Source organism: Xenopus laevis, chromosome 9_10L (assembly GCF_017654675.1).
Source record: "Xenopus laevis strain J_2021 chromosome 9_10L, Xenopus_laevis_v10.1, whole genome shotgun sequence".
NCBI classification, from domain to species: Eukaryota; Metazoa; Chordata; class Amphibia; order Anura; family Pipidae; genus Xenopus; species Xenopus laevis.
Genome location: NC_054387.1, coordinates 83,748,577 through 83,776,336, shown reverse-complemented (window position 1 = coordinate 83,776,336; position 27,760 = coordinate 83,748,577). Strand labels below are relative to the sequence as shown.

The window sequence follows — 27,760 nt, the reverse complement described above, 5'->3', positions numbered from 1 at the left end:
TTAGTAGAAGGGTTCCTGGATTTATATAAATATGCACATCTCTTTTATTGTCAGCAGAAGAGATAAATTAAAAACCAATGGATAATCAGGTAATGTCTCTGTGAAACCATTGCACAATACAATGCACACTAGGTATTTAGCCTTCTGGGAACTCTTTAAAGTCTAAGCTAATTTAAAAGCTTCAGGTACAAAGGTAGAAAAGAATCCATAATTAATGCCTCTGTGCTTGTCAACGTTCCAGAGATGAAAGCACAAAGCTGCAGGTCATCCACAATCTTGTGCCTCTGGCTTATGTCCACATTATTTTACACTATATACATGGCAGACATAAAACTAATATTTATCTAAATATTTTATTTTTTTTAGTGCAGGCCCTTTGCATTGCCAGAGAGGGCAGCAGCTAAATGTATCAACGTGTGCAGATCTATTCCAAGCTCAGTACTTTTGATGTTCTTACTCCTTTGCACATTCTTGTGGATGAATTCCTTTAGCTAGTCAAAACCAAAATCATTCAAAAGCTGGTGAAATGTCTGTCCTTGCAGCAGCAAATACACCAGGGCAGATCCACTGTTCTTTTTCTGTGGGTAGTAATCAGATTATGCAGTCCTCGGGTTCCTGAGTACTGAAGGCTGCAGCTCTAAGAATGTCCAGAGAATTGACAAAAATAAGGGTTCCAGTCAGATGTTTCCATCGTTTGGTGATTGGACTTCTCATCTTGTCTAGACCTGTATGTAACTCTTGGATGACATCTCGGTAGCTTTCTCCTATTTGTGCACTCCATGTCAAGAGAAAGTCGTAAGCTGGTTTCCACATGGCCTTGGGAAAAGAAATAACACAAGCCAGAAGTCAGAAGATTTAACATTTCAAGTCACAATGCACAAGCTGAATATACAAAAGGAAGAAAATTAAATTTAAGCCAGAGATTACAACATGCAAGGAAACTGAGTATTAACTCAAAATCAATGGGACCACCACAATTTGATTTTTGCTTTGTTTTTATATATCTGATATATACTTCCTGCTGTGTCAAACTATTGGAACAACAGAAAAGCCACCATACAGTGTATGGCCCCTCATACACAATGCATATGTTCAGCCCATGGGTTACGTCATAGAACATACTCGATTCTCACACGTATCAGCCTAAAGATGTTCTGGACAGCCCTCCTCCTCTAGTATAATAAACTTGTTAATACAAGATAGCAGCAGGCATGGCCTGGCTCCACTGGATCATACCCACACAAAAGCATCCTATACACAACACTCTTAGGGTCAGATTTATGAAGGATTGAGTTGTGTTTTCCACGAGAATTTGAGTATCTGAAGCATTGTATTGAACAATTTGAAGATGTTAATAGCCTTCATAATGTTCTCGTTTTTTTCCAGCGATGCAAGGTTTTTTTCACCAAAAAATGTGAGTTTTCGGGTTTCACAACTCGAACTGAATTTAGTTTTTTCCATTAGAGTTTTTACTTAAAAGGAGAAGGAAAGGCTTGCAGCACGTGGGGTGCCAAATGTTAGGCACCCCCAAGTGATTGTATTTACTTACCTGAAACCCCGGGCCGGTGCTCCTATCAGCTGAAAACTGCACTGGCCCGGGGTTATAGCAGTGACCACCACAGATCGATCCACTTCCGTCTTCTTCTTTCTTCAAATTTCCAGGGGGAAATGCATGCGCAGTTGAACGAAATGGCCGACTTTTTAGTTAAAGTTCGGCTCTTCGTTCTACTGCGCATGTGCAGCTGCGCCAAAAAGGAGGAAGACAGAAGAAGATTGCTCCGTGGTGCTCACTGGTATAACCCCAGGCCGGTGCATTTTCTGCTGATAGGAGCACCGTCCCGGGGTTTCAGGTAAGTCAATACAATCACTTGGGGGTGCCTAACATTTGGCACCCTCAAGTGCTGCAAAGCCTTTCCTTCTCCTTTAATTAAGAAAGACTTAATTTGAGGTATAAAAAAAAACTAACATTAGGCCTTTGATAAATAACCCCCTTGAAGTTAGCTCATAAACTGAACACAGTGATACTAAAATACTATAGCAACATAAGAAATTCTATATGCTATATGGTTTTCAGAAGAAAGATTGTGATCCTTCTTAAGTAGGTTTGTATGCTCCTGTTAAATGCTCCAGACATGGCACATGAGTTATGTAACAGTCTGCCATTGAAATTGAATTCTACTTTTCTTATAACTTTAGTTTGTCTCTTACACATTGGTTAGTTACCCGTACCTCACTATCTAACATTCCATTCCTGTCACGATGTGGTGCTTCATAGCCTTCCATTTGCTGCTTGGACACCCTTGCTAATTTCTCTGCTAGCTCTCTCCAACGTGAGGCAACCTCCACCGCTGTTGTAAGCAGAACAAAGTCCTGAATGAGCCTCACGACCAAACCTTGGCAGTCAATTTTCAGCAAGGCCTATGAGCAGAAAATTAAGTGAAGTAAAGACGTGTTTTGTTCCAAAGACAATTAAAATGCACAAGTACAATTATTACCTTTCAAAAAAATAAGTAAATGCCATTAATGTTAATATACCTTAATTTGGCTAACTTTATTAGGCCATATACAAAGAAGAGGTGGTAATTATTTAGAAAGCAGGGCTAAAATCAGCTTAAATGAACAAATTGATCTAGCCATGTATGGACAGCTTTAGTCAGTTTTTGTCATAGTTTCTAGACAAAACCTAACAGTGTTGTAATACCAGCGAAGGCAAAAAGCAAAATGTAAAAGTTACAAGGACACCAAAAAGGCAAAGGGGTCAGTCAAATGTCAGGAGTAAAGTACAACTCCTCAATAAAATGTTTTAATCAACTGTATGGTGGAGGCTCCCATAATTTTAAAACAGAAATGAGGGACAGATGGCAGCTGTGAAAAACTATAATGAGGCCACATTTGTGCATTATAACTTTTAAAGACTTCTAATATTTAAACTTCCAAAAAAAGGGGGGGGGTAACGTTTCAGGTCTCCTTTCAAACTATGGCATCAAAACATTTTTTATTAAGCTCAGATGATGTTTATGAAACTTTCCTACATAAGCCCAAGTTAATGAGCTCATATCAAAAAGAGTAGCATTTTTTCCTTTAAGAATATAGAAATACATAGAATCCCATAAATGTGTGTTTAACGGAGAACTAAACCCTAAAGATGAATATGGCTAAAAATGTCATATTTTATGTACTAAACTTATTGCATCAGCCTAAAGTTTCAGCTTCTCAATAGTAGCAATGATCCAGGACTTCAAACTTCTCACAGGGGGTCACCATCTTGGAAAGTGTCTGCAAGGGTGGGATCTGAGCTGCTGTTGAGAAGCTAAGACAAGATTGTCACAAATTATCAAGCAAAAAATTAGGATGTCCTGTAATATAAGTGGATGCTATGGGGTGGATTATTAAATTCTGAAGTTAGTTGCACTGGTTTCTGTGCTGCCATGTAGTAATTATCTCTATTAATTACTAATCAGCTTCATTAATTTGAGTCGGACCATAAGCTCAGTATCTGACAGCACCACAGAGCATGTGCAGTGAATCAGCAGAAAAGAAGGCAGAGCTACTGGGGCATCTTCAGAGGCACATATTTTCCCTGCTAAAGGACTGCAGTTGCCTTGGGCTGGTACAGAAGCCTAAAACATAATGCACAACATTTGTAGCCTGCTTCTTTAGTTAAGCTTTAGTTCTCCTTTAACACACACAGAGCAAACAAAAACACATCCATCAGAAAATGAACATTGCACCAGGATTCACTTTACCATGATCAACTCTTTTTGGAAGGATTTCTTCTCTTTGCCTTCACTGTTACACTCTTCTTTAAGTTTCTCTAGGACAGAGGCCACTCTTTCTGTCTCACTCTCCAATTCTACACGACAGAAGTACGAAAGCGGTAAATTTCCATAACCCAGGGCATCTGCAAAACATCTCCAGCTCCCAATGTTTTCCATTAGCAAGGTTCGCACAGAAGCATAGATGTAGGTCAGGAACTTGCAAGGACGCAAGATTTGCTCCAGTAGAAGCCCTGTAGTCAGTTCTGGGCCAGAGAAAAAGCTTGGCTTTACTTTACCCACAACAAGTACATTCTTAGCATGAACCAGTCCCAATTTACCCTGGTAATATCCAATATACCATTCCTTGTTCCACAACTGTCCTTTAAGTCTGATCTTCTCCTCACTCAGCAACCCTATTACATCGCCTTTTTTGTACTCGAGTAGATAGGGATTCTTGCTTTGCCTCACCACAGTTTTTATAAGTTTCCCATACTTCAGACTGGTCACTGGTCGGTCTTGGAAAGTTGGGTACTTGTACGTAAGAGCAAGGGGAGACAGAACTATTTTTCCTACTTCCTTCTTCTTCAGAAATCTTCTCGGTCCAGTGGACTTGCTCCCAGTTTTTGGAGGTGGTTGAGGGGTTTGAACACAGTACTGGGATAGAACACCTCCAGCTTCATCTCTCACTTGAACTCGTAGTGTAAAATCAGAGAGCTGGGCAGAATCTTGGCAAGTAATTGGAAAGATAAGTCTACTGACCTTACCAAGTTTTAGCTGGAAGCCACGCACCATTTTGCCCTGGTCACCAGCATCCACTCTATAGTTAGTCATGTTAGAGAAAAGGCAAAGTTGTAAGTCCTGAGGCTTGGGTAAGACAAACTGCTGTTTACCCCACAGCTGCAGGGTCACTGGAGCAGACTTATTAGCTTGCTGCCCTACCTCATTGACCAACAGACTTTTTGGGGCACAGTCATGACCAAATATAACTATAACAGCCTTAAACGATGGGTGTATGTGTTTGGGCCCATAGAGTCCCACAGTGACCTTCTTATTAATATATTCCCACACAGAAGAAGGGGACACAATGCCCTGTCCTTGAGCTACCATTACAACATACATGACTGGCTCTAAGTTGTCTAGTTTTACCTGAACTGTATCTCCATACATATAAATCTGTGTCACAGAGTTGTAGGGCCCTTCCTTAGCATCACTCCGCAGGCATTTTATTCCTACCATATTCAATGCAGAAGCATTACCCCCTAGCGCCACAGAAATTCTCACTTCCAAGGTAAGAGGACTTTGCACATCCATGTTGCTAAGTTTGATCTCCAGCACAGGGCTGACAGTAGTGCACTTGTCATTATTAAGTTCCAATGGTGGATCAAGTAGGGCTTTTAGAGAGATCTGTTGAGTTTCACCTGAGGCAACATGTTTCTCTGGGACAAGAATACTGATGCTCGTGTCCGGCAGCTGAACGGCACCCCCCGAGCTGTCCAGCCTGCAGACTATGCTTGTCTCCACAGGCTGCGTCTGACCCCAGCCAGGATTTTGGCCAAGCAGGTCCAGATCATGGCAGGACCTGGCTAGTTTGCGATGGTTAAGCCAAGCAGTTCTGAAGTCCTCCCTACTCTGGAACTGCTCGGGTGCTGGGGACTTAAGGCCAGCAAAGAAGCTGCCTGTAGTTGGGCTCTCAGACTTTGCCTGGAGGACAGACAGCTCGGAGAGGCTGTAGGAACGCTTGCTCCGGAAAAATGGATTGTCTCTCTTAACTGGCACGGTTACTTCATTTTGGCTGGTGTTAGGGAGCAGATCTAGAAGCACATCTGTACTGGTTTCAGAGGCAATAGCATGACTAGGAGCCAGTGGATCAAAAAGAAGTAAATCCACAGAATTTTCAGTGTCTGCAGTATGGGTCTGGGGTACTAAAGGGCCGTTAAGAAATGGATTAGAAACAGAGGGTCGTAGGAAGGGATTATTGTGACATTTTTTAACAGAGTCCTGATTGGAGGAGTTGGTCCAGTCTCCCAGGAGGTCCAGTTCCTTTACCCCCTCATCCACACTCTCTAGAAGTCCATCTATCATTCCACTGTCACTAAGGCAGGAGTCTCGATAGTTAAGTGGCTGCACATAAGAAGAGGGAATGTAACCCATTTCTGTGGTGTTGTGTGCATACCACCAGTCACCACCAGAAGCGTCAAGTACGTACAAGTGCTCTCCTTTGGAGAATTTCAGAGTAGTGAAATTGTTGGGGCAATAGTCCTTAATGGCCACAACTTCCTTTACATTTTCGAGAGATGCAGGATTGTCAATGCGCAGAGAACTAGGAGACAGCACTATGACAAAAAAAATGGAAAAAAAAAGAAAACCAGTGAGCAACCAGATGTATGCCTTTATTACCTGCATATTTTGGTTATAAGGATGTCATGAAGTATCAATAATTTTGCTTTACAAAGTATCTTCTTTTTAATTTTATAGTACAGTATTCTATTGTCCCGGATTATAGACAGTATTACAATTTTTTGTTGGTCTGTTTTGTAAAGTTATTTTGAAAATGACTGCCCTTTAAAAAGACATATACAGTGAAACCTCAAGTTTACTTACCTCGATTTTACGTTTTTCTGTATTTTACAGTTTATCTGTGGTCACACCAATATGTAATGCATAATCAATTTCCCTGATTTTACTTTTCCTAAATTTGAATCCATTTTTTTATAAAAAAAAAAACGCTCCTTACCTCCCACAGCTCTCTAACCTAGAAGATGGTCAATCAGACATAGTTTACAGTGACTGGTTACATGGTATGGTGAACACTATTACAGAAACAAGAATCCCCGAGTGGTCTTACTCCTCTACTCCTATACAGATATTTCTTGAAAAAAAAGTCAGAAATGGTGGACGAAAACAGACAGAAAAGCCTAGTTATAACATAAGGGCTATGTTGATAAATATTTCATTAAACTATATTTGAGTAAAGTATTTTGAATTTAGCATCAGACACAACATCCTCTAGAAGGTGACCAAGTCTATGAAATACTCTGGGGTAGACCTGTAAAGTGGCTCAGTAACAAGAAAAAATTATTCAAGCACGTTATTAGTTTCAGCCATGTGTACATACAAATAAAAGGCAGATCTGGACAGGTTGCTGGAAAAACTGGTATAACTGTACATTAGAAGTGTATAAAAATATGCAAAGTATGTTATGGAAGTAATGGTGGCTAGAATGCAAAGTAGCCAAAATCACTTTATTGCAATACCCGTTAACTTTATCACAGGTTTTACATTGCTGTTCTGCTTCAGTACACATACAGGCACCCTAAGGCTGAGGGCATGCCGGCTGCTTTTTCACCTGTGAGAAAACGTACACAGATTGTGCCTGAAAACATCCCTTTATTGGAGAATTTTGACTGCCATGATTTCCTGCAGGCAAAGCACCCCCATCGTTCTGAATGTGAATTAATTAGGCCAAAAAACTAAGAACAACTTCTACCAATTTGAAGCTGTTGTGACAGATTTGCCTTTGTTTGGTACAGGTATGGGATCCGTTATCCAAAAATATCCTATCTAGAAAGCTCCACATTATGGGAAGGCCTTCTCTCATAGACTCCATTTTAAGAAGATAATTCAAATTTGCTTTTTCTCTGTAATAATAAAACAGCACCTTGTACTTGACCCTAACTCAGATGTATTAATCCATATTAGTGGCAAAACAGTCCTATTGGGTTTATATTATTTAAAAAAAAAAATTCTTAGCATACTTAATGTATGGAGATCCAAATTCCAGAATGATCTCTTAACCTGAAAACACCAGAACGTGAGCATTTTGGATAACAGGTCCCATGCCTGTTCTCCAAATGTATGATGGCGTTCGAAACAGTTTAACAGCAAAGTGTACAAAATCACCAAATTCACAAAATTTGAGGTTCTTATAGTGACAGTTTCACTCCAAAAATATTTCTCACTCCAGTTGCAGTTTATTTCACTTTTGTTAATTCCCCTTTGGTGTGCCATTGGGAGCAATGGTATATAACCTGTATGCATTTCTAAATAAGGTTTAGTTTTTTATGGCCAAAGCAACTTAAGCTATTTTAAGTGGGAGGTGTTTGTTTTCAGTTGACCTTGGCAAAGAGTTTAGATCTCCAGGCAGAAAAAAAATAGTTGCATTCTGTGGCATTTGCCCTGACATACATGAATATTGATCTCAACACAGACAAACAAAATACCTTCCAATTAACCCCTACCAGGACTGAATACATATTGAACTAATGGTGTACCACTAATGGGGGAATATGCTCTCAATAGTCCATTGCTACTTGTCCTGTACACTCACCTTTAACTTCACTGAGGCTAGGGTCAGGAACCCCACTGAAGTCAATCAGGGCACCCTCAGACTTGCAGCGTGGGAGGCCATTGGTGTTTGCAGATCGAATCTTCTGCGCTGCCATTTTGCACACTCACCAGCACTCAGAGTGACATCCTTCTCTCAATAAATTGTCACCAAGGGTCAGTTAAAAGATAAGCAATCTTGAGGAACCAGGCACCTGCAGGGATTAGACATGTGGAGTTAGAAATAATAAGCAAGACCAAAATTACAGATTTTTTTTTCTTAGAATACAACCTCCTAACAAAAATGGAATGTAATCCATTACATCTGTGCAGTTACAATCTAGTTTCTCCTCTACATGTACAATTATATGCCATTAAATCAGCATCCAGTTAACGTACCTATATTTTGGACTATGGAAAAAAAAACTGGAGTGAAAAAGAAACACACTGGTGTGAATCAAACCCCCTTGCTGCAGGGCAGAAATCTGCTGCGCGACAGTGCTATCCAGCAGAAATTCAAAGAGCATAGTCCAGACATAGTGAGAATATACGGACAGTACTCATTGTCACACACACACACAAATTATACATATGAACATAAGTATAAAAGAAAAAAAAAAACGACACCTTGTTTACCTTCCCTTAGCTGTCCCTAGTTAATAGTTTTTAAATTATTTGCCTTACAGGTATGGGATCCAGAATTCTTGGGACGTGGGGTTTCCCAGATAAGGAGTATTTAAAAATAATTTAAAAATTAATTAAACCCAATAGGATTGTTTGCCTCCAATAAGGATTAATTTTATATATATATATATATATATATATATATATATATATATATATATATATATATATATATATATATATATATATATATATATATATATATATATATATATATATATATATATCACCATCAATCAATCACGTCCCTGGTGCTTCTTCAAAAAATAGCATATGAATATGTAGTTAAGAGCACTCACAGGTATTGTGAAAAAGGCTTTTATTGGAGTGTTACAATCTACCCCACATCAATATATATATATATATATATATATATATATATATATATATTTTTTTTTTTTGTGTTAATCGAGTAAAAGGCTTTGTTTTATTTTTGCAGCGTAAAAGGTAATCATTTTAATTATTTGAATGAAATGGAGGTTATTGGAAATGGTCCTTTCTGGATAATGAGTTTCTGGGAAACATATCCCATATCTGTGCCAGTTTGCAATTTAAAATGCTACCTGGTGATGAAATAATAATAAATAATAAGGGGAACCGTCACCAACACTGGAAGCAAATAAAACAGAAAAAAACAAAACACTATTGCTCAGTGGGGGTAAAGTTTTATCGTTAATTTATGCTTATTTCTTTTTAGCCCCTTTCCTAGTCTTCTTTTCAGTGGTAGCAATGGTAGATTGGATCCTAGCAAATGGATAGTTGCTGAAAGTCAAAACTGGAGCTGAGCTGCTGAGACAAAAAGCTCAAAAACGACAAAAAAAAGTTAAAAAAAAAAAAATGAAGACTGATTGCAATTTGTCTTAAACCTGTACTGTCATTGTCAACATCAAGGGCTCCAAGACTAAGGGGCAAATTCACTAAGCGCCTAACGCTAGCGTCAATTCGCTAGCGTTGGTCTGAGGAAGTGCCGGGGGATCCGGCAAGAAACGCGTAAGTCAGACAGCCTTGTGTATCCACCGCTGTAATCCACAACCGCATGTGTGTGTTCAAATAAAGCCAACCTTTTTTCATTGATGCTGTTGTCTGTGTGCCGTGTCCTGGATCAGCGCCGATAGTGACGAGAATACTGTCCACTCTACTTGGTCATTTTTGTTACTTCGCAAATTCACTAACGAACGCTGGCGTACATTCGCTAGTGTTACTTCGCACCCTTACGCCTGGCGAATTTGCGCAACGGACGTAACTACGCAAATTCACTAACGCGTGCATTTTACTGAACGCTACCTTTTACGCTAGACTTCCTTCGCCACCTCAGACCAGACGAAGCGCAATAGAGTAGATAGGGATTGCTTCATAAAAAGTTCAAATTTTTTCTAAGTCCCAAAAAACGCTGGCGTTTTTTTCTATATTATGGGTGATAGGCTGAAAAAGATCGAAAAAATTTTTGGAGCTCCCCTCCTTCCCCCCTACATTTCCTAACTCATGGCAACTTAACTATACAGTGGGCACATGTGTAGTGCAAAATAAAAAAAATTATTTGATGTTTTGAAGGTTTCCCAGGCATTTGTAGTGCTGCTACATATTCCTCCATTGAAATTTGAATTTGGCGCCGTATGCAAATTAACCATCGCTAGCGTAACTTTGCTTCGCTTAGCGAATCAACGCTAGTGCAACTTCGCAACCTTACGCTACCCCTGAGCACAACTTCGGATTTTAGTGAATTTGTGGAGCGCTAGCGAAACTACGCCTGGCGAACTGTGGCGAAGTTACGCCTGGTGCAACTACGAATCTTAGTGAATTTGCCCCTAAGGGCCTTATTAAAAAAAAAGAAAATCTGACTAAACTAGAATACACGACTGGACCTTGTTTATTATTGAAAAAGCAAGATTTAATCGAATCAGGTAAAAACATATCCTAATAGTACAATTTTTTGGGATTTTTGCCTGAAAAGCCCAAAATATTTGTATTTTCGGGCTAATTCCAGCACAGACCACAGAAACTTCCAAATAGGATAGAGACCTCTCCTGTTGATTTATATACAACCTCGGCAAGTCTGAGATAGAGAATTTTCGGATTCAGACTTTTTCCATCCTTGGGGTATAATAAATCTTTAGTTGTTATTTTTTCACTAAAAATTCGGATTTCATAGTTAAAAAAAAAAACTATAATTTTTCACCTTTTTTGGATTCGAACTTTAAAACATAACCCCCTTAAAGTAGACCTTGCATCAGTTAATTGTTATAGTACAGTATCAGGGTTAACATCATCACGTGTTACAGTGTCAAATGACATATGGTGAAAAACACATTTATGCTCCTGTTATTTAAATGAATTGGTAGGCATTATAAAACATCTAAATAATAAGCTGTACCAATAAGAGTGATCCATGTGTACGGTTTGTGGACAATACACAGCTACTGTAATCAACTCAGGATCAACTGGAAAAGCACAATATACCTTTTGGACACCCCTGGTCTACATCATACTTAAAGTTAAAGGTGAACTATCCGCTAACAGCCCACAAGCCGGTTCTGCAGATAAACACATGAAAGCCCCAAGGGCCCTAAATGTCAAGGTCTGTATTTTTGGATGGATCTGTGCTGCAGACATGTCTCAGAATCTGTTCTTGCCATTTACTTTTCCCAGTAGCCAAAGAAAGACCGCATGATTTAAGATAATTGCTTCATTTGCTATCCCCACCAAACAAGGTTTTTTTTTTGGTTTTTTTATATCGCTAGACCTACGCGCCTATGCAACACACATACATATTTTAAAATGATTTAATTTAGGAGAAGCATTTGTCTTTAGACTTGTTTCCTGATTAATGCCAAGACAATAATAAGCTATAGCCAACAGAAATCTTACATAGTAACTTAGGTTTAAAAAAAGATACGTAAATAAAAGTCAAACTTTTTTTGTATATAAAAATGACCAATCTGCTAGTTGAGAAGGGGAAAACCCCCATCCAAAAACCCTCCAATTTTCCACAGAGGGGGGAAAAAAAATCCTGAACTTAAAAGAAGTTCTTGTTTAAAACTTTTAAATAAAATATATTTTCAGTAACCCTGTATCCCCCCTCCCCGCCATAAAGCCTTCCAAACCCTTACTGATGTTATCTTACGTATCTGCCAGTACAAATAACTTCAGGGAGAGAATACTAGTTTTACAGCACTCGCTTTTTAAAGTGCCTTCATATTCAATATTACATAGGATGCACTAGTTATCATATATTAACATATTACAAGCAATATGGCAATTCTTACACTTATATTAAAACCCCTTCAAATTACAGATACAAAGGCAGCCAAGAAATGTAGTAAGGAGCCAGGATTCTGCATTTAATCCTCAGTCAGCAACCGGAAGGAGGGAAGGTTAAGCAGGACATGATATTTCCTGTTGAATTCTGAGCAAGTTGGCAGCTTCTCAATGGGTGTCATTGGAGAGAAGCTTATGCCAAGAACGGTTGTGTCCTACAGTTTGCGGTGTGTTCATGTGATAGGAACATTAGACTGTAAGCTCCATTGGAGAAGAATTTTGCTTTTGCTCTATATGGAGATATATTTCTATACGATTTATAAGGAACCCAGCTGGTGTTTACCATTTAAGAATTGGGAAACACATACCATCTCTATCTTTTAGTTTGTTATAGAATGGCCAATTGTTAGTAACCTTTCAATTACTGTTCACTTTTTAGATCTTAGTTTTTTGGGTTTTTTTTTAATTATTTGCATTCTTCTGACTCTTTCCAGCTTTCAATCGGGAGGTCACTGACCCCTGACCCCACGATTGCTCTGCAAGGCTACAATTTTATGGTTACTTTTTACTACTTACCTTTCTATTCCGACCCACTCCTATTCATAACACTTCCTTGTTGCTAGGTTAAATACCTGCTGAAATTCCAATTGGAAAGCTAAATAATTAAAAAAAATCTAAAAATAAATCTCTACATCACACTAAAAGTTAATTTGAAGGTGAAAAGCCCCTATAATATAGGTAATATCCAAGCAAACCCTGCTCTTACAGAGGAGTTAATTGACAAAAGATCACATGCTTTGACCCTTAAAGATCAGTGGGCCCCATCTGAGTAAATCCACAGTCACCTGCATGAATTCACACTCCAAAGATTTTCAGGTCATGAGCGAAGACAAAACCTTCTTTCTTTAATTAAAGGAATTTCAACGACTGCTCCCATTATCATTAAAGGTAAAAATACCTTATTTCTAGATTAGTTCTGTACTCAAAAACATTTTTCGCTTAGTTTTTATTATGTCACAGCAGAACATATTGTCAGGTAAGAACCAGAGACATGGCGGGGGCTTGCTCTTTCAGGCAATAGTCATAGAAGCCACTAGAGGTTTGGCCCTGTACGTTTGCTCCATGTTTGTGGTTTTTAGCAGCGGAGTCTCTCCATGTGGAGACTGGCCTATATAACTGTATTGAAAGAACATAGCAAGCACCCGACTATCCATGTGGAACAGAACCATTCCAAGCACCAGAAATGTTATATTCAACTGAACTTATCTAACTAACAATGTCCCTCTAATTCAGTACTCCTTTGCTTTTTTCCACCACTGCAGTGGACCAATTACACGATACAGGTATAATCTTTAATATGGAATGCTTCGATCCTTGGAGATATATATCACTACTCTACTCCAAAACATTTAAACATACATTTTTTTTTGTACAAGGTACAGACTCTATGGAGCCTTCCCTTAATTCTAAACTTTTTGGAAAACGAGTTTCTGGATAAGGAATCCCATACCTGTATATAATTTGCTCAAGGGTGGTAATTGTATATATTAAAAAAAACTATGATGTCATACAAGCATTTGTATCGAGCTTTGAGCAGACTGAGAACCAAACAATTCCTTAGAGAGCTGCATTTGGCCTGCAGGCATCCAGCTGCACAGCCCTATCATTAAAGTGGACATGTCACCCAGACACAAAAAGCTGAATAATAAAAGTTCTTTTCAAATTAAACATGAAATCCAATTCCTATTTTTGTATTTAAGCATTCATAGCTGTTGTAAGCTCATTTAAACATCTCAGCTGTCAATCAAATATTGTCTGCCCTGGGCATAGATGTGGGGCAGACAATTACTTTCACTTTCCATTCAGCACTTCCTAGGAATCGCTGCTCTCCCCACATTCCCCCACTCTCTTCACTGTTTAATTGTGTAGCCAGTGCATGGGGATGGACATCAGGTCCCCCATTCTGGTGCACAAACAAGATTCTGAGCTGATGCAAGGTTTGTCTTAATAACAGTGTCCACAAAATGGCTCCTGACTGCTTGCTATAATTATGAATTCCCAGACTGGAGGAAACAAGATTCAAATAATTTATATAGTGTAATTAAAGTTCATTTTGCTTGACTGATGTGATAAAATAGGATTATGGATAATTTTTTTGGGTGACGGGTCCCCTTTAAGAACTGACATCTGATATAGATGTTCTTGTGCCGAGCTATAATATCACATATTCGAGAGGTGAAACTGAATATTTTATATGTTGTTCATAACCAGCAACAAGTGAATGTGTGAAGATTCCACTTCCTGAGAGGAGGCAGGTGTAGAAACACTGATTCAGAGACACCAAGCAAAGGTGCTAACGCAGATCCAATTGAAGAGTGCATATTCATGGGCAGGTACTCGAGCGCTTGTACCAAGCAAAAAATCTGCAGCATTATCAAAATCCCCAAACTCCAGCCTTTTTATAGACTTGAAATTGTAATAAAACATATTTAAAATTTTGTCCTTTCAGCCTAATGCAATCAATTTTTGTCTACGTGTAACCAGCTTTGAAATGCGAATAGCAAATCCCATCTTGCAGCCAGAGAATCAGAATGTTCAGATATTTCAACTGCCAACTTCAACATGGAAAGCAACATATTGTGTTACAGTGCCTCAGCATCAAAAGGGAAAACAGACCATACACGCAGGATATATGCATGTATGGATACTTGGGCAGTAGTCCCACGGTCAGATAACATGGATGGTATGGCCAATTTCCTGAAAAAAGTTATGGATCTATTATCTTGAATGCTTTGGGAACAGAATCTATTTGATAATGGGTATTTTCATAATATGGTGCATCCAGCCTTGGGCAAGAATCCTCCCTGTGTCACACTCCCTATCAGCTGAACCGTAGGCCTCTGCTCACAGGTATGTACTCACATGCTTGGTGTTGCCCTCGGTTCAGAAACACGGAGGGGATTTTGGTGTGGAAATGCATACTTGCTACATCTCTCCACCCATGCAGACGCATGGTTGAGTGCAGGCACACCAGTGAGTGGAGGCCTGTGGATCAAACCCAGACTGACAAATAGCCCTTTGTGCCACTAACATCAAGGCAACAAAAACATGAAAAATAACTTTCTTAAAGGGCAAATCAACCCAAAAACAAACATTTGCCTAATAAAATAAAGCATAATTCTAAGCAACTTTCCAATATACATTGATTAAACATTTTCAGTGCCTTTAAAGGGGAACTCAGACATCCAAACAAAAATTTGATAAAGAGGCCCACATAACCCCGTAATATTCTCAATTACCTGTTTGTTCAAAAAGTATCAATAAATACTATTTTCTATGCTGAAATCCAGCTGGCTAACAGTTCTTCTCTTTCTGCATCATTTGAAATTCTGGCAGGGAAGGAGGGATTAAACACTGATGTTACAAATTGTAACAACTACTCCACAGCTTACAGACAGCATGCAGGAACTACATAACCCACAATGCATTGCAATATGATGGCCTGTTCCTTATTGAAATCATATGTGCAGGGAATTGTGGGGTTTGGAGGCTGTAGATGGCTGCTGATACAAAGTAAAGGTATTCAGCCAGCTCAGCAAAGTAGTCAGAAAGATCAGCAGGAGATAGGGTTGCCACCTTTTTTAAAATGTATTACTGGCTGCTGGGGGCGGGGTCACAAAGAGGCGAGCCGTGACGTCAAAAGGGGTGGGTCATGATGTCAAAAGGGGCGGGGCCGCACCACCGTCATTAGAAGAAGTAAAAGATAAGGTAAGTTCCAGGGGATTGGGGGCAGGCCGAGGGCTCCTTTTAATGGTATTACAAATTTACCGGCAGCTACATTGCCAGTAAATTTGTAATACCGGCCCCGGCAGGTATTTTACCGGCTAGGCCGGTAAAATACCGGCCGGGTGGCAACCCTAGCAGGAGAGCAAACCATTAAAAATCATGAAAAGTATGCATATTTTTTAATCGATGTACTGGATATTGCAAAGTTGCTTGAAATTATGTTTAATTTTCAAAAAGCTTAAGTTATGTTTGTGTGGAGTTCCTCTTTAACATTATTTGTAAAAACAATTGCTACTGAAAGTAGCATTTGATTAACTCCTGGGTGTTACTTTTTAGACAATGTTGCAAAAGTCTTAGTTCCCCAGTAAAGATGCAAAGTTAACCAGCTGCCTTGTCTTAAACTGTAAAATAAAATTACAAATCAATAGTTTGAGCCACCAGGGCAGAGAATAGACACTGTGTACAATAGCAATACATATCCAAATAACTTAAAAAAAGCAATCATTTGTAATGAGTGCATATTGCAAAGTTGCTTAGAATTACGTTATCTTTTATTAGTCAAAAATATTTTTTGGGTTGACATTCCTATTTCCAGTCATAATGAATAAAGTGTCACTAAATTGTAGATCCTACAATGCATTTACACGATTAACATTTAGGAAGCGTGATTTTCTTTTTACTAAAAATAAAAATGTAGGTCTTTCTGGACCAGATAATGAATTTGTATCTGCAATTCCACCAAGAAAAACAGTAATGTACAGAACACACACACACCAAAAAAAAAAAAAAGAATTGCATTCATGGCAGAAAGGACATTCCTGATCTTTTCAACTCTGCAAGACATAAATCCACCGAGACCCAGAATTTGCCCTGGGAAATTATTCTAATTATATACAATATGGAATTAGTGTTACTTATAGAAAGGGGAAATCAAATTGTGGAATCCTAATTGGCACAATACACAAACAAAGCTAAGCAGATACACACACAAACACAATCTACATACAATGAATAGAGTGAAACTGCAGCACAATGCTGGCAGACACTGCAGGTTTCTCACCACTCGCTGTGACAAAGCCACCCTGCCCCTAGGCCACGTATGTTGCTTGTCACGCTCATCTGGGCGTACAAGGGATTTTAAAGTCATCAGGAAATATATTGGGTTATCTGAAATATGCAGACACATTCTTCTGAGGTGTACAAAGGGATTATCCAAATTTTACTGCAGCATAAATCTGGATAAACAAATACACAACAACTAAAAAAAACAAAAACCCAATCCATTGTAGATTCCTCACGTAGTGTATGCTTTTGTTTTATATGAACTGTTATCTTTATTTTACTACTGTGATCCGGTTTGCTTTTGTTGCTTATCTCGACTTCTACTTATGATAATAAAAGTTTTATTGATATTGGCTAATGTCACACGTGGAGTTTCAAGCCAGCAGAGAAAAACTTCAATCCGTTGTCATCTGTGCAACTGTGCATTTTTGGGTCAAATCCACCCTATGTTCATACCTGCAGAGATACTGCCACGTGACATTTACTTAGGCTATATGGCATAGGAATTGCATGTCCACCTGCCTTTGGCTTGTGAATTTTGGTTGGAAAATGCACACTTGAGTGTGTCTGGTCCAAAATCCACCAGTCCAATCCGTGACAGGCAGATGTCATCAGGCATTTCTCCACCGACGGACACCAGCAGAGAAAATATCTGAAAACTGTCAAAGTATATAATCTGTACGGTTGCCTAGCAGCCATTTGCACAGCACAAGTTGTATAAACCTGCGGTTGATGTTGGTCACATATATGATATATACTGAATGTATTAGGTTGATCCCATACTCGTATATTTTATCACCAATTCTTGATTTTTGAATCATATAGACTGTTGACTCGAGTGAAAGAAACAATGGAGGATGGGCTACACCTATGGTAGAAGTCTGTTTGGCAACAAAGTAAGTGAAAGAAAAGTGTTTGAGGACAGGTATCTACTCCAAAGTTTATAGGGAAGAATAGAAGCAAGGACATCTATAAATGATCCCTTGGGTTACACAATGTATGTCATGGACATGCATTGGGATATGTCTGATCTGCAGGAAGAGGCATCGGTGTGTTGGCCCATTGACTGTTTTAGGAACAAAACATTTGACTGTGTTTATGCACGCTAGTTCTCTTTCAGTACATTTCATTCCTGACAGTTACAGAGACTTCTGCCATGGACAGGGCCTGGAGCAAAACATTTCCCTATTTTTTATGAAGCAGTGCTGACTTTCAGCGGTTGCTGAATCTCAGATTTTAGTATTCCATATCAGCCAAAGGTTTAGGGGTCACATATAGTAATTGACGGCACCAGTCAGCGATTTATTATCTTAAAATGCCTTTATTGGGGCTTGAGAAAAGACCGAGAGTGGTTTGAAACGTTTCCGGGTGTTTGGGGTCAGAGCCTATGTCCCAATAAAGGCATTTTAAGATAATAAATCGCTGACTGGTGCCGTCAATTACTATATGTGGCCTGATTGAACGGATTGAAGTTGGAAACCGTTGGACGTGCATCGGATTAAAAGCAATTCGGAGGCAAGGGTGCTGACTGTGAAACTTTTGAAAAAGGTTTAGGGGTTCCAGATTCAACAGTTTGAGAGAGTGCTATGGATACAAAGTGTTAGTATTTCTGTCACCATCTGGCCACAGCCACATTTCCTTCTCAGAAGTTATTATCCTTGCAAATACTTTAGGCACCATATCACCTTACTTACCTTCTATCCCACACCTACAGTCCCTTCCCAGAGGCTATTATTGTCACTGCTACTATAGGCACCATATCACGTTACATACCTATTATCCCAGTCACACTCCCTTCCCAGAGGCTATTATCCCACTGCTACTATAGGTACCAGGTACCATCTCTCCCTAATATCCCACAGCTGTTTTCCAGAGACTATTATCCCCATTGCTACTATAGGCACTATCTCTCCCTACTATACCTGCTATCCCACAGCCACACTCCCTTCCCAGAGTCTATTATCCCACTGTTACTATAGGCACCATCTCTCCCTACTATACCTGCTATCCCACAGCTACAGTCCCTTCCCAGAGAATATTATCCCCACTGCTTCTATAGGCACATCTCTCCCTACTATACCTGCTATTCCACAGTCCCTTCCCAGAGGCTATTATCCCCACTGCTACTATAGCCACCATCTCGCCCTATTATACCTGCTGTCCCACACTCCCTTCCCAGGGTCTACTATCCCCACCACTACTATAGGTATCATCTCTCCCTACTATACCTGCTATCCCACAGTCCCTTCCCAGAGGCAATTACTTTAGTAAGTAGGCAAATGAAACACTTTCACAGGACCCATCATGTCCAGGCTTGGAGGGATCAGCAGCATTTCACCTGCAATATCGATCACACAGGGCAGATATGTCAGGTGAATGCACCTATGCGTTAGTTGATTGTTGCACAAAAGCAATGGACTGGCAAATTTCCAAGTGACAATCAACTGACAAGCCGGTGCACCCGGATTCAAATAAGCTGTTCAAGTCAGTGTGGAGAAATTTTTGAATTACAGTATTAAGTCAATTGCATGTGCACCTATAATCACAGATAGAATATAGAACACTGGCCTAAACAGCTGATCTCAAAAATATTTTCATCCTTTAAGAAATAAAAAAAAAAGTTAATAACAAGAGAAGGGGCCTACTTTTAGCACAACAGAATCATTATGTAGATTTCTCACTGGCAAAACACATAAGGAGCATATTCACTGTTAACCTCCTTAGGCAATACCAACTCTCACTTCCACTTCTTTAGCTTAAAAGACATTCCTAGAATTTTTCTGAAACCACAGAGTTGAACACAGAGAAAAGTATACCATCCTCTCTGTATATCTAACATCACTGCAAGCTGAAGAGAGTTCCATGAAGAAGGCACGAGCTAACAGAGGGTATTATTTATTTATTTAAGATTTATTCTCTTATGGGGGCAATGGCACATTTGATTGGAACTGTGATGGCTCCTCAGTCTTGGGGTGTAATGTAAACAGGTGGAAAATTTGCATTATTTCTATAAATTACAGGAGAAAACTCCCGCTTTCATTGCAAATAAGATAATTTGCTGTTAATGTGATCATAAACCATTAATAATAATAAATTCTAGGCTGCCCTATTGCATGCAAGTCCCCCCCCCCTCCCAGTCCACTATAGTGTCCAAAAGTTGCAGATGCAGAAAAGTACTAGAAGTAATTAAACGCAGACTAAACAGAGTAAATGGAATATACTAACATAAGAATATGTTCGAAACAGTATGTAAATATAATAACCCCACCTAACTATTTCTACAGATACTTTACATGGCTACAGTACTTGCCGTTTAGAGGAATAAACACATTTTTCATGGCAGGAAACACTGGGTATACTTTACATACGACTAAACAGAGGGACTACAATACAAAAGAGCAATACACAAGGAAAGCAAACAGCAGATGTCTATAAACAAAGTTTTGAGCTCCATAGGTTTCTAGGGTTTCCCTTTTCCTGGCTCCTATAAAACACTTAAAGAACAAGGTTTACCACTATATGTTTGAGTGTAGTCTTTAAATGTTTAGCCAGCTTCCTGTCAATGGTGTGCATGCTCAGTTGGATACTCGAAAACAAACATTTCAACAGAATCAAAGCCTATGGATTTCCTAAGAGGCCTGCACAACAGAAGAGCAGGAGGATATCAGTAATGATGCACAAGCTAATAGTGCCATTGCTGCAGGCAATACTGGCAAGTATACTAAACAAGTGTATGGATGGAGCAATGCGATTGCTTTGTGCCAAGGATTAGAGCAGTGATCCCCAACCAGTAGCTCGCGAGCAACATGTTGCTCTCCAACCCCTTGGATGTTGCTCTCAGTGGCCTCAGAGCAAGTGCTTATTTTTGAATTCCAGGCTTGGAGGCAAGTTTTGGTTGTATAAAAACCAGGTGTACTGTCAAATAGAGTCTCCTGTAGGCTGCCAGTCCACATAGGGGTTACCAAATGGCCAATCACAGCCCTTATTTGGCACCCAAGGAACTTTTTGCATGCCTGTGTTGCTCCCCAACTCTTTTTATTTTTGAATGTGGCTCACGGGTAAAAAAGGTTGGGGACCCCTGGATTAGAGAGTGACAGAGGCCTTCGAACGCAGGAGCAAATATGAGCCCACAAAGAAACATGGGAAACCGCAAGGTACAGGATGGGATCTGTTCTCCGGAAACCGGTTATCCAGAAAGCTTAGAATTACGGAAAGGCCATCTCCCATAGACTCCATTTTATCTAAATTTTAAAAAATATTTGCCCTTTTCTCTGTAATAATAAAACAGTACCTTATACTTGATCCAAACTAATATATAAGTAATCCTTATTGGAAGCTAAACCAGTCTATTGGATTTATTTAATGTTTAAATGATTTTCTAGTAGACTTAAGGCATGAAGTTCCAAATTTTGAAAAGATCCCATATCCGGAAAATCCCAGGTCTCAAGCATTCTGGATGAGAGGTCCCATACCTGTACAAGAAATGAAAGGCAGGTGACAAAAGACTGATACAAGTCTCAAAGCACATGTGGCATATTCTGCAAAGGCAGAAACTATGCCCTATTTTCCATCAGCCAAACAAGTATGTTGATTAAACTTGATTAAACCCGGACTGGCAATCTGTGGGTTCTGGCAAATGCCAGGGAGGCTGCTGTAAGATGCCATATACAGTCACTATTCAGTGGGCTGGTGGGGACCGTATTGTGTATTGTATTTGCTGTGGGGAAAAAATCCACATTATCCTTTAATTTCACTGCAACCTACTAACATGTCACGTTTGTTTTTACTACCTACTTCTCCTCCCTTGTTTAACCAGAGATGTTCAAATAACTAGTTCCAGAAACACAAAGATATTAAGATATTAAAACAACAGCAAGAAAGTATGTCCAACACATGGCCTAAAAGAGGAGCCAAAACTCTGAATTGTTCATTATAATGAAAAAGAAGCACCTTAGTCCAGAGTCACAATAGTCACTTCGAAACTCATGTCACGTTGCTTTCATAAGGGAGTCCTGGGAACTTCCCCTAAAGAATGATTTTGAGGATAGAAGCATAACTAACAAAAGGCCTCTAAGGAATATTCAGGTTCCCTAGGGCTGGTATCAAGCTATAGGAAGGCGGTAAACAAATGTAAATCAGCACCTCATCTTGAACCTTGACTACAATAGTAGGAATACCTAGCAAAGAAAATTTCGGACATCTTCGGAAAAAAAGACAGTTATGATTTGCAATTTATATTATTGTTTGTGGGAAAGCATTTTCGGGAGACTCATTGCCCGTGGTACCGTATTTTATGACAGAGACAAGTCTGTTACAGTGTTCCATTGCCCTTTAAGATCTGCTCGTTTTGAGAGGTCCCTCATAAAGCCCACCTTGAGGTGGATGAAATTGGGCCAATCCGATCATATGGCCCTCAGGTCAAAATAATTGGATCACATTGACTGTAAACGCAGGCCTTTGAGGACCACGTTAACTCCTTGCCTTACAGCAATTTAATCCTGAGTGGAAATTATGTTTGCGGGTGCAGGCAGAAGGCAGCAGCGGAGGAGTAGAATCCTACATTTTTCTGCAGGCCGAGATCCGACTTCTGTGGCCCTAGCCTTAAGGTGGCCATACACTATAAGATCTGCTCGTTTGGCGACATCGCCGAACGAGTGGATCTTTTCCCCCGATATGCCACTAACGGCAGGGCTATATCGAGGGTAATCTGAACGTTCGGCCCTATGGCCGAACGATCAGATTACAACGAGTGCAACGGCCTCCAACGGGTCGGCCAGGAGAAAAATCAAACGATGTTGTTAGGAAAGACCCGTCGGAAGCCTCCATACACGAACAGATTAGCGGTCAAATTGGTCAAAACGACCGATATCAGCAGCTTTATCTGCTCGTGTATGGCCACCTTTACTCTGACTCATGGCATTATATTGATTAAACATGGATTTAGAAACATGACATGCTTTGCGTGTCCACTTGCAGTTACTGTTCCTCTTAAGTTTCTCCTATGACACACTCATCAGAGCAGCTATTGTGTCAACAACAAAACACATACTGATTATCTTGCCTATAGAACTATATTTTCACTGAATATTTGTAAACCCAGCTTACATATAGTGCATGAAGTTCAACACTAACTTTGGCGTAGACAACATAATGCTGACATTTGCAAAGGATTACCGCCTATAAATAGTTGCACTAGCTCTAGGGCAAACAACTAGCAACATCAAGTCCAAAAAACCAGAATGCAAAATTTCCACATAACTGACATAGCATAAGGTTATAAACGAAGGTAATTCCTATGTTAACACTGCACCAGTTACACATGCTACATTTTCTTTTTTTCTGTTTCTGGTTACCTAAACACAGACTGTCAGGAGCGTATGCTTTGGGTGTTTCAACAGCAGCTATTTCTAGAAGAACAGCTGTGCCTCAAGCACTTGACCTGTGCCCCCCTTGGGAAAGCTCAGATACCCCCATGAGCCTGTGCTGGTATCAGATATAGGTATCATAATGATTTTGTAGAAACAGGTCTAATGGCAAGGGCTGATGCAAAAGGATATAAAAATGAAAAATCAGCAGACTCGGTCTGAAGCATGAGTTGCAAGAAGCAGAAGGAAGGGTTAATGCTTTTTGGAAGTACAGAGCACAGAAAAGATCTGGAAGTCTGGCCTTAATCTTCTCATCAAGAGAGAAAGACAAGCAAGCATGCTCTCCCTCCCAGTGTACAGTGTCCACATGCTGCAAGATTAACCCTGTCACTGTACCATGCTGGGCATTTTACTTCTAAATGAAACAAAAATAAACAAACCGTATATTCTCTGAAAACACAGTTACAGGTTCACGTCAAAATAATAAGGGGATTCACAAATGTCCATATTCTATAGAACCTGCAGCTTTTGTCAAACTACAACTCCCAGAAGTTTGAGGCTGCATGTTGGGTAGTAGGACTACAAGCATGTTGGGTAGTAGGACTACAATGAATCCATCTTCAAAGAAAAAAAAAACCTGGACTGGATGGCTGCCACTTTTCACAGCCCTGAAATATAGTTCTGTCAAGGATTGCTGTGAGATTCATTTTATCCCCCCCCCCAACACAACCGTCCCTCCCTGAAAGAATGACAGACCCTGCTCTTTACAAGATGAAACTACACAGAGAATCCCTAAGAATATACATGTTGTGTGGTCTGGATTAGCAGCCTAACAAAGAGACCCATTCCAAGTTAAACTGCCACCCATCAATTTCTACAAATAAGAAATGCACCCATATGTGGGCAGTCGTGAGAGAGGAAATACCAGAGACGTGATGGAACGTTACCAGCCTGGAAAGAAGGGAAATGAATCCCTGACCAGCTTTGTGACGGACACCACAGCCACACACAGTCTGTATAGTGGGAGAGAAACAAAAGGAGAGATAAAAGCAGCAAAACAGTTGGATATTGACCTGAGCCAGAAATGAAGAGAACTACCTGATAAGCAGTTATGCCCACCTAATAATCAGGCCTTCTGCTTTCTACCAAAAATACAATACCACAGGATTGGACACAAAATACAGATTTGGGAGTGAGACACCTAGCCTTGGAAAGATCACTCCCACAGGTGCTTAACTCACATGTCACCCTCCGAGACGTGGCAAAAATGATTTACCAAAGGTAATGCAGCGGCAGTGGAAGAGGAGGAGGTGCTTTTTTGGTTTGTAGCAATGGGAGAGAAAAAGCTACTGTGAGGTAGAACGTGGGCCTTTGTTGTGGTAATTGTGCTACAGGTAGTGAAAGTACATAATAGTGGCAGCTGCTGGGTTGGAAGTAAAACACTGAACACTGTAAAAACGTCATGCCGTTCAGTGGTTAAAATGTTGGGCACTGCAGCCATTTGGAATGCCAATTTGCAGCATCAGTGAACAGCCAATGGCTATAAGGAGCAGTTGGGAGTTTTAATTGATTATGTGTAAATCTTTTCTAGTGATATGTTGCAGCCCCTCCGATTCTCACAGCTACAAATGCTGCCAGGCAGCAAAATGTGTATTTACCCTCATGAACCTGCTCCCCGTCTTCACTCCCACAGCCTGGGCTTTACAATTACAAATATTTCCATGGATACCTTTCCTACTGCCCATACATCTTCTTTGCTCTTGTCTCTGCTCAAAGCCTCATTTACACGAACACCAAAGTGCCAATAAAACCGGCAAGAACTGGATGGTTGAGGCAAAAAGTGAACAGAGCATTTAGAGGTTATCCAAAAACATACTTTCCACCAGGGACAAGTTTACATAATCTTCAAGCACTAACTTAAAAACATTCAAAAGCCCACAAGCTGTGGGCTTTATGGTTCAGGTACTTTAGACACACGTGTCCAGAAGCAGGTTTGGAAAGGGAGTGAGAGTAACTGCCAGCAGCCCCATAGAAATTCAGTTTTGCTGCAATTGCCCTGGATAACAAACTGTACAACCCATTCATAACAAGGGAGCCACAGAGCACAACACAATCCAAACACAGGCTCTTTCAGGAATGATCACATTAAAAGGAAAGGGTCCCTATGGGGGATGGGAACCAAGGGCAAGAGAGCTTGGCTGTGCCCTGAAGGCCAGACATCGGACACAACCAGTTCATGACTGCCGACATGGATGGAAAAAAACATGTTTGCATAGAAGCCAAAGGCAATCAGAATAATCCTTAGATCTATTCCAAAGTAGGACTGCCCACAACCACAATACACTACAAGCTCTTCAGATTAGTAACATTTTTCTAGTTCTCGTGGCTCCTGGTGGTTTCCTCTACAGCACAAAGCAGTAACATTTCTCTGTCTACAGTGGGGTAACTACTCAGGGCATGAGAAATGAAACAGGACCTCATTATTTCACAGCCTAATGAACTCCATAACACCAAATTCACACTTAAAGTATGGTGAAAAAGGCCTTGGCCACTGGGTCATTTTCAATGAGCAGCTGCTCACAGACTAAAGGCCATACACAGGCAGATTTAAATGCCATTCTGGCCCTTTGGACCAAATTGGCAGCTTACCCACCCATGTATGGTGCCCTCCAAATGGCCTATCTGATCGATATCGGACTGAAAAGTGGCCAGTTATTGATCAGACAGGTTTAAATATTCCGGCCTGCATCCCAGTCACTGTAACCTCAACAAACAGATCTTTTTGTGTATGGCCAGCTTTAAAAGCAAATGTAAACTAGCCATATACTGACTGCCAACCCTTCCAGACTAAGTTGGCAGTTTTTTGGGCTGCCTGTTGACATCTGTTAGGGTTGAAGATCCCACTGGGAGATGACCACATTAGTGTACATAATGGACGAAAAACTATACAGATCTGCCTGATCTGGCCCCAAACATAGGTGTCCACAATGGACCAAGTTCCACTGATTTTGCAACACTGCTAAACAGGCCAGGGCTGCCAATCTGTGGGCTCTGGCATATGCCAGATGGACTGCTGCAAGATGCCATAGAAAGTCACTATTAAGTGGGCTGGTGGGGGCTGTTTTGGGCTCATTGTACTTTGAATGGCAGCGTCTATTTTGCCTCCCAGTCCAGACCTGCTGCTAAATGAGCTACACACTACAGGTAGTGTATTCAGGGATGTAGTTTAGGGGAACCGTGAAACCCAGTAACTGCTAATACCTCCACTGGGCGCAGAGTGACAGGATCTGGTATGAAATACAATCATATCCTCTGCTAAAACTCACAGATGTGGATGAGGTCCAAAAGCTACACATGCGAGGCAGATTCCCTTGTGATGCAACAGTTCAGTCCTGGTACCAAAAGAATAAACCATGAGCAGTTTGCAAGAACATAAAAGGCCAATTACTCCAGCTCAGTCATTCGGCCTTTGGGCTGGTAACACAGGCAATGGGGAGAGCTTGGGAGCCATTGGGATAACATCCGCGGTCATAGGCCAAAAGGATTTCTGCTTCAGACGGCAGGAAGATGGGACACATGAAGCCATGAACTTCTGCAGATTTACATTCAAACTCTAGGCACAAAGCTAAAGCAACAAGTTTCATTTCAAGTCCACACAAACTCTTATATAAATAAGAAATAATGACTAGGGGTTACTATAGAATGAATAAGAAAAGATCCTCTGGCAGCTGCTGTGTATGTCTAAAGAGCAATTCATATGAATAGCAGCATGTCTCAGGGTGCCCTCCAGTTAATGGAAGGAGCTGTATCACTGGCCCAAGGTGGCTGCACATGGGAGGATTCGAGGGAACATTCCGATGACATGAGCTTTCCGGAGGTTCCTCACAGAGGACACAAGTGGGGGAGGCTGAATCACTCAGGCTAAGCGGTGCGGGAAAACATGGGCTTATAGGGTTAATCGTTGCAGGAAAAAAGGCCATTCAGAAGAGGAGGACTGTGGCAACTGAGCTACACTGAGGTACCGGTGCGTAGACCACCTAAGTAGCGCTTAACCACACAAAAAAGGGCATTTTGGGAGTTTTAGTTTTGGAGGGCCACGGGATAAGCTGGAAGTTATCTGATCTTGGAGCACGAAGCCCGACAGTGTATAGATACAGAATAAAGGATGTGAGCTGCTGACGTCTCACCCCGAACATCACCTACATGTACAAAACAATCAACAGCGCTCAGGGATACAGTCTAACGTAATGGACTGCACCAAACAGCCACCGGGGGTGCCGCACACTCGCCATAACCATCAAACAGTGCTTAGCTCTGTGCTGTCACAAGAGCTGCGTTACACGGACAACAAAACGGGCATAAGTGACAGTTGTACTACAAGACACGCTCCCTGGCTCCCGTCACTGCTGCAGGGGGTACAGTTCTATGGACAGTTCTGTGCTGTGGACTCCCCCCCAGGGAAAACTTGACTTACCCCTTGGCGTGATCATGCTCAGCTCCTCTCCCGAGGTCACCTCCGCTCATCAC

General features: G+C 40.5%; 1 protein-coding gene across 1 annotated transcript; it reads right to left on the bottom strand.

Annotated features, from left to right (window-relative positions):
• On the bottom strand, nucleotides 1-27,760 carry sh3bp4.L (SH3-domain binding protein 4 L homeolog; the record flags this gene model as incomplete). Its single annotated transcript, NM_001091211.1, is given in 6 exon segments — nucleotides 1-816; nucleotides 2,230-2,418; nucleotides 3,747-6,091; nucleotides 8,086-8,296; nucleotides 24,159-24,246; nucleotides 27,708-27,760. Coding segments are annotated over 4 exon segments (2,874 nt in total). The 3' UTR covers nucleotides 1-591.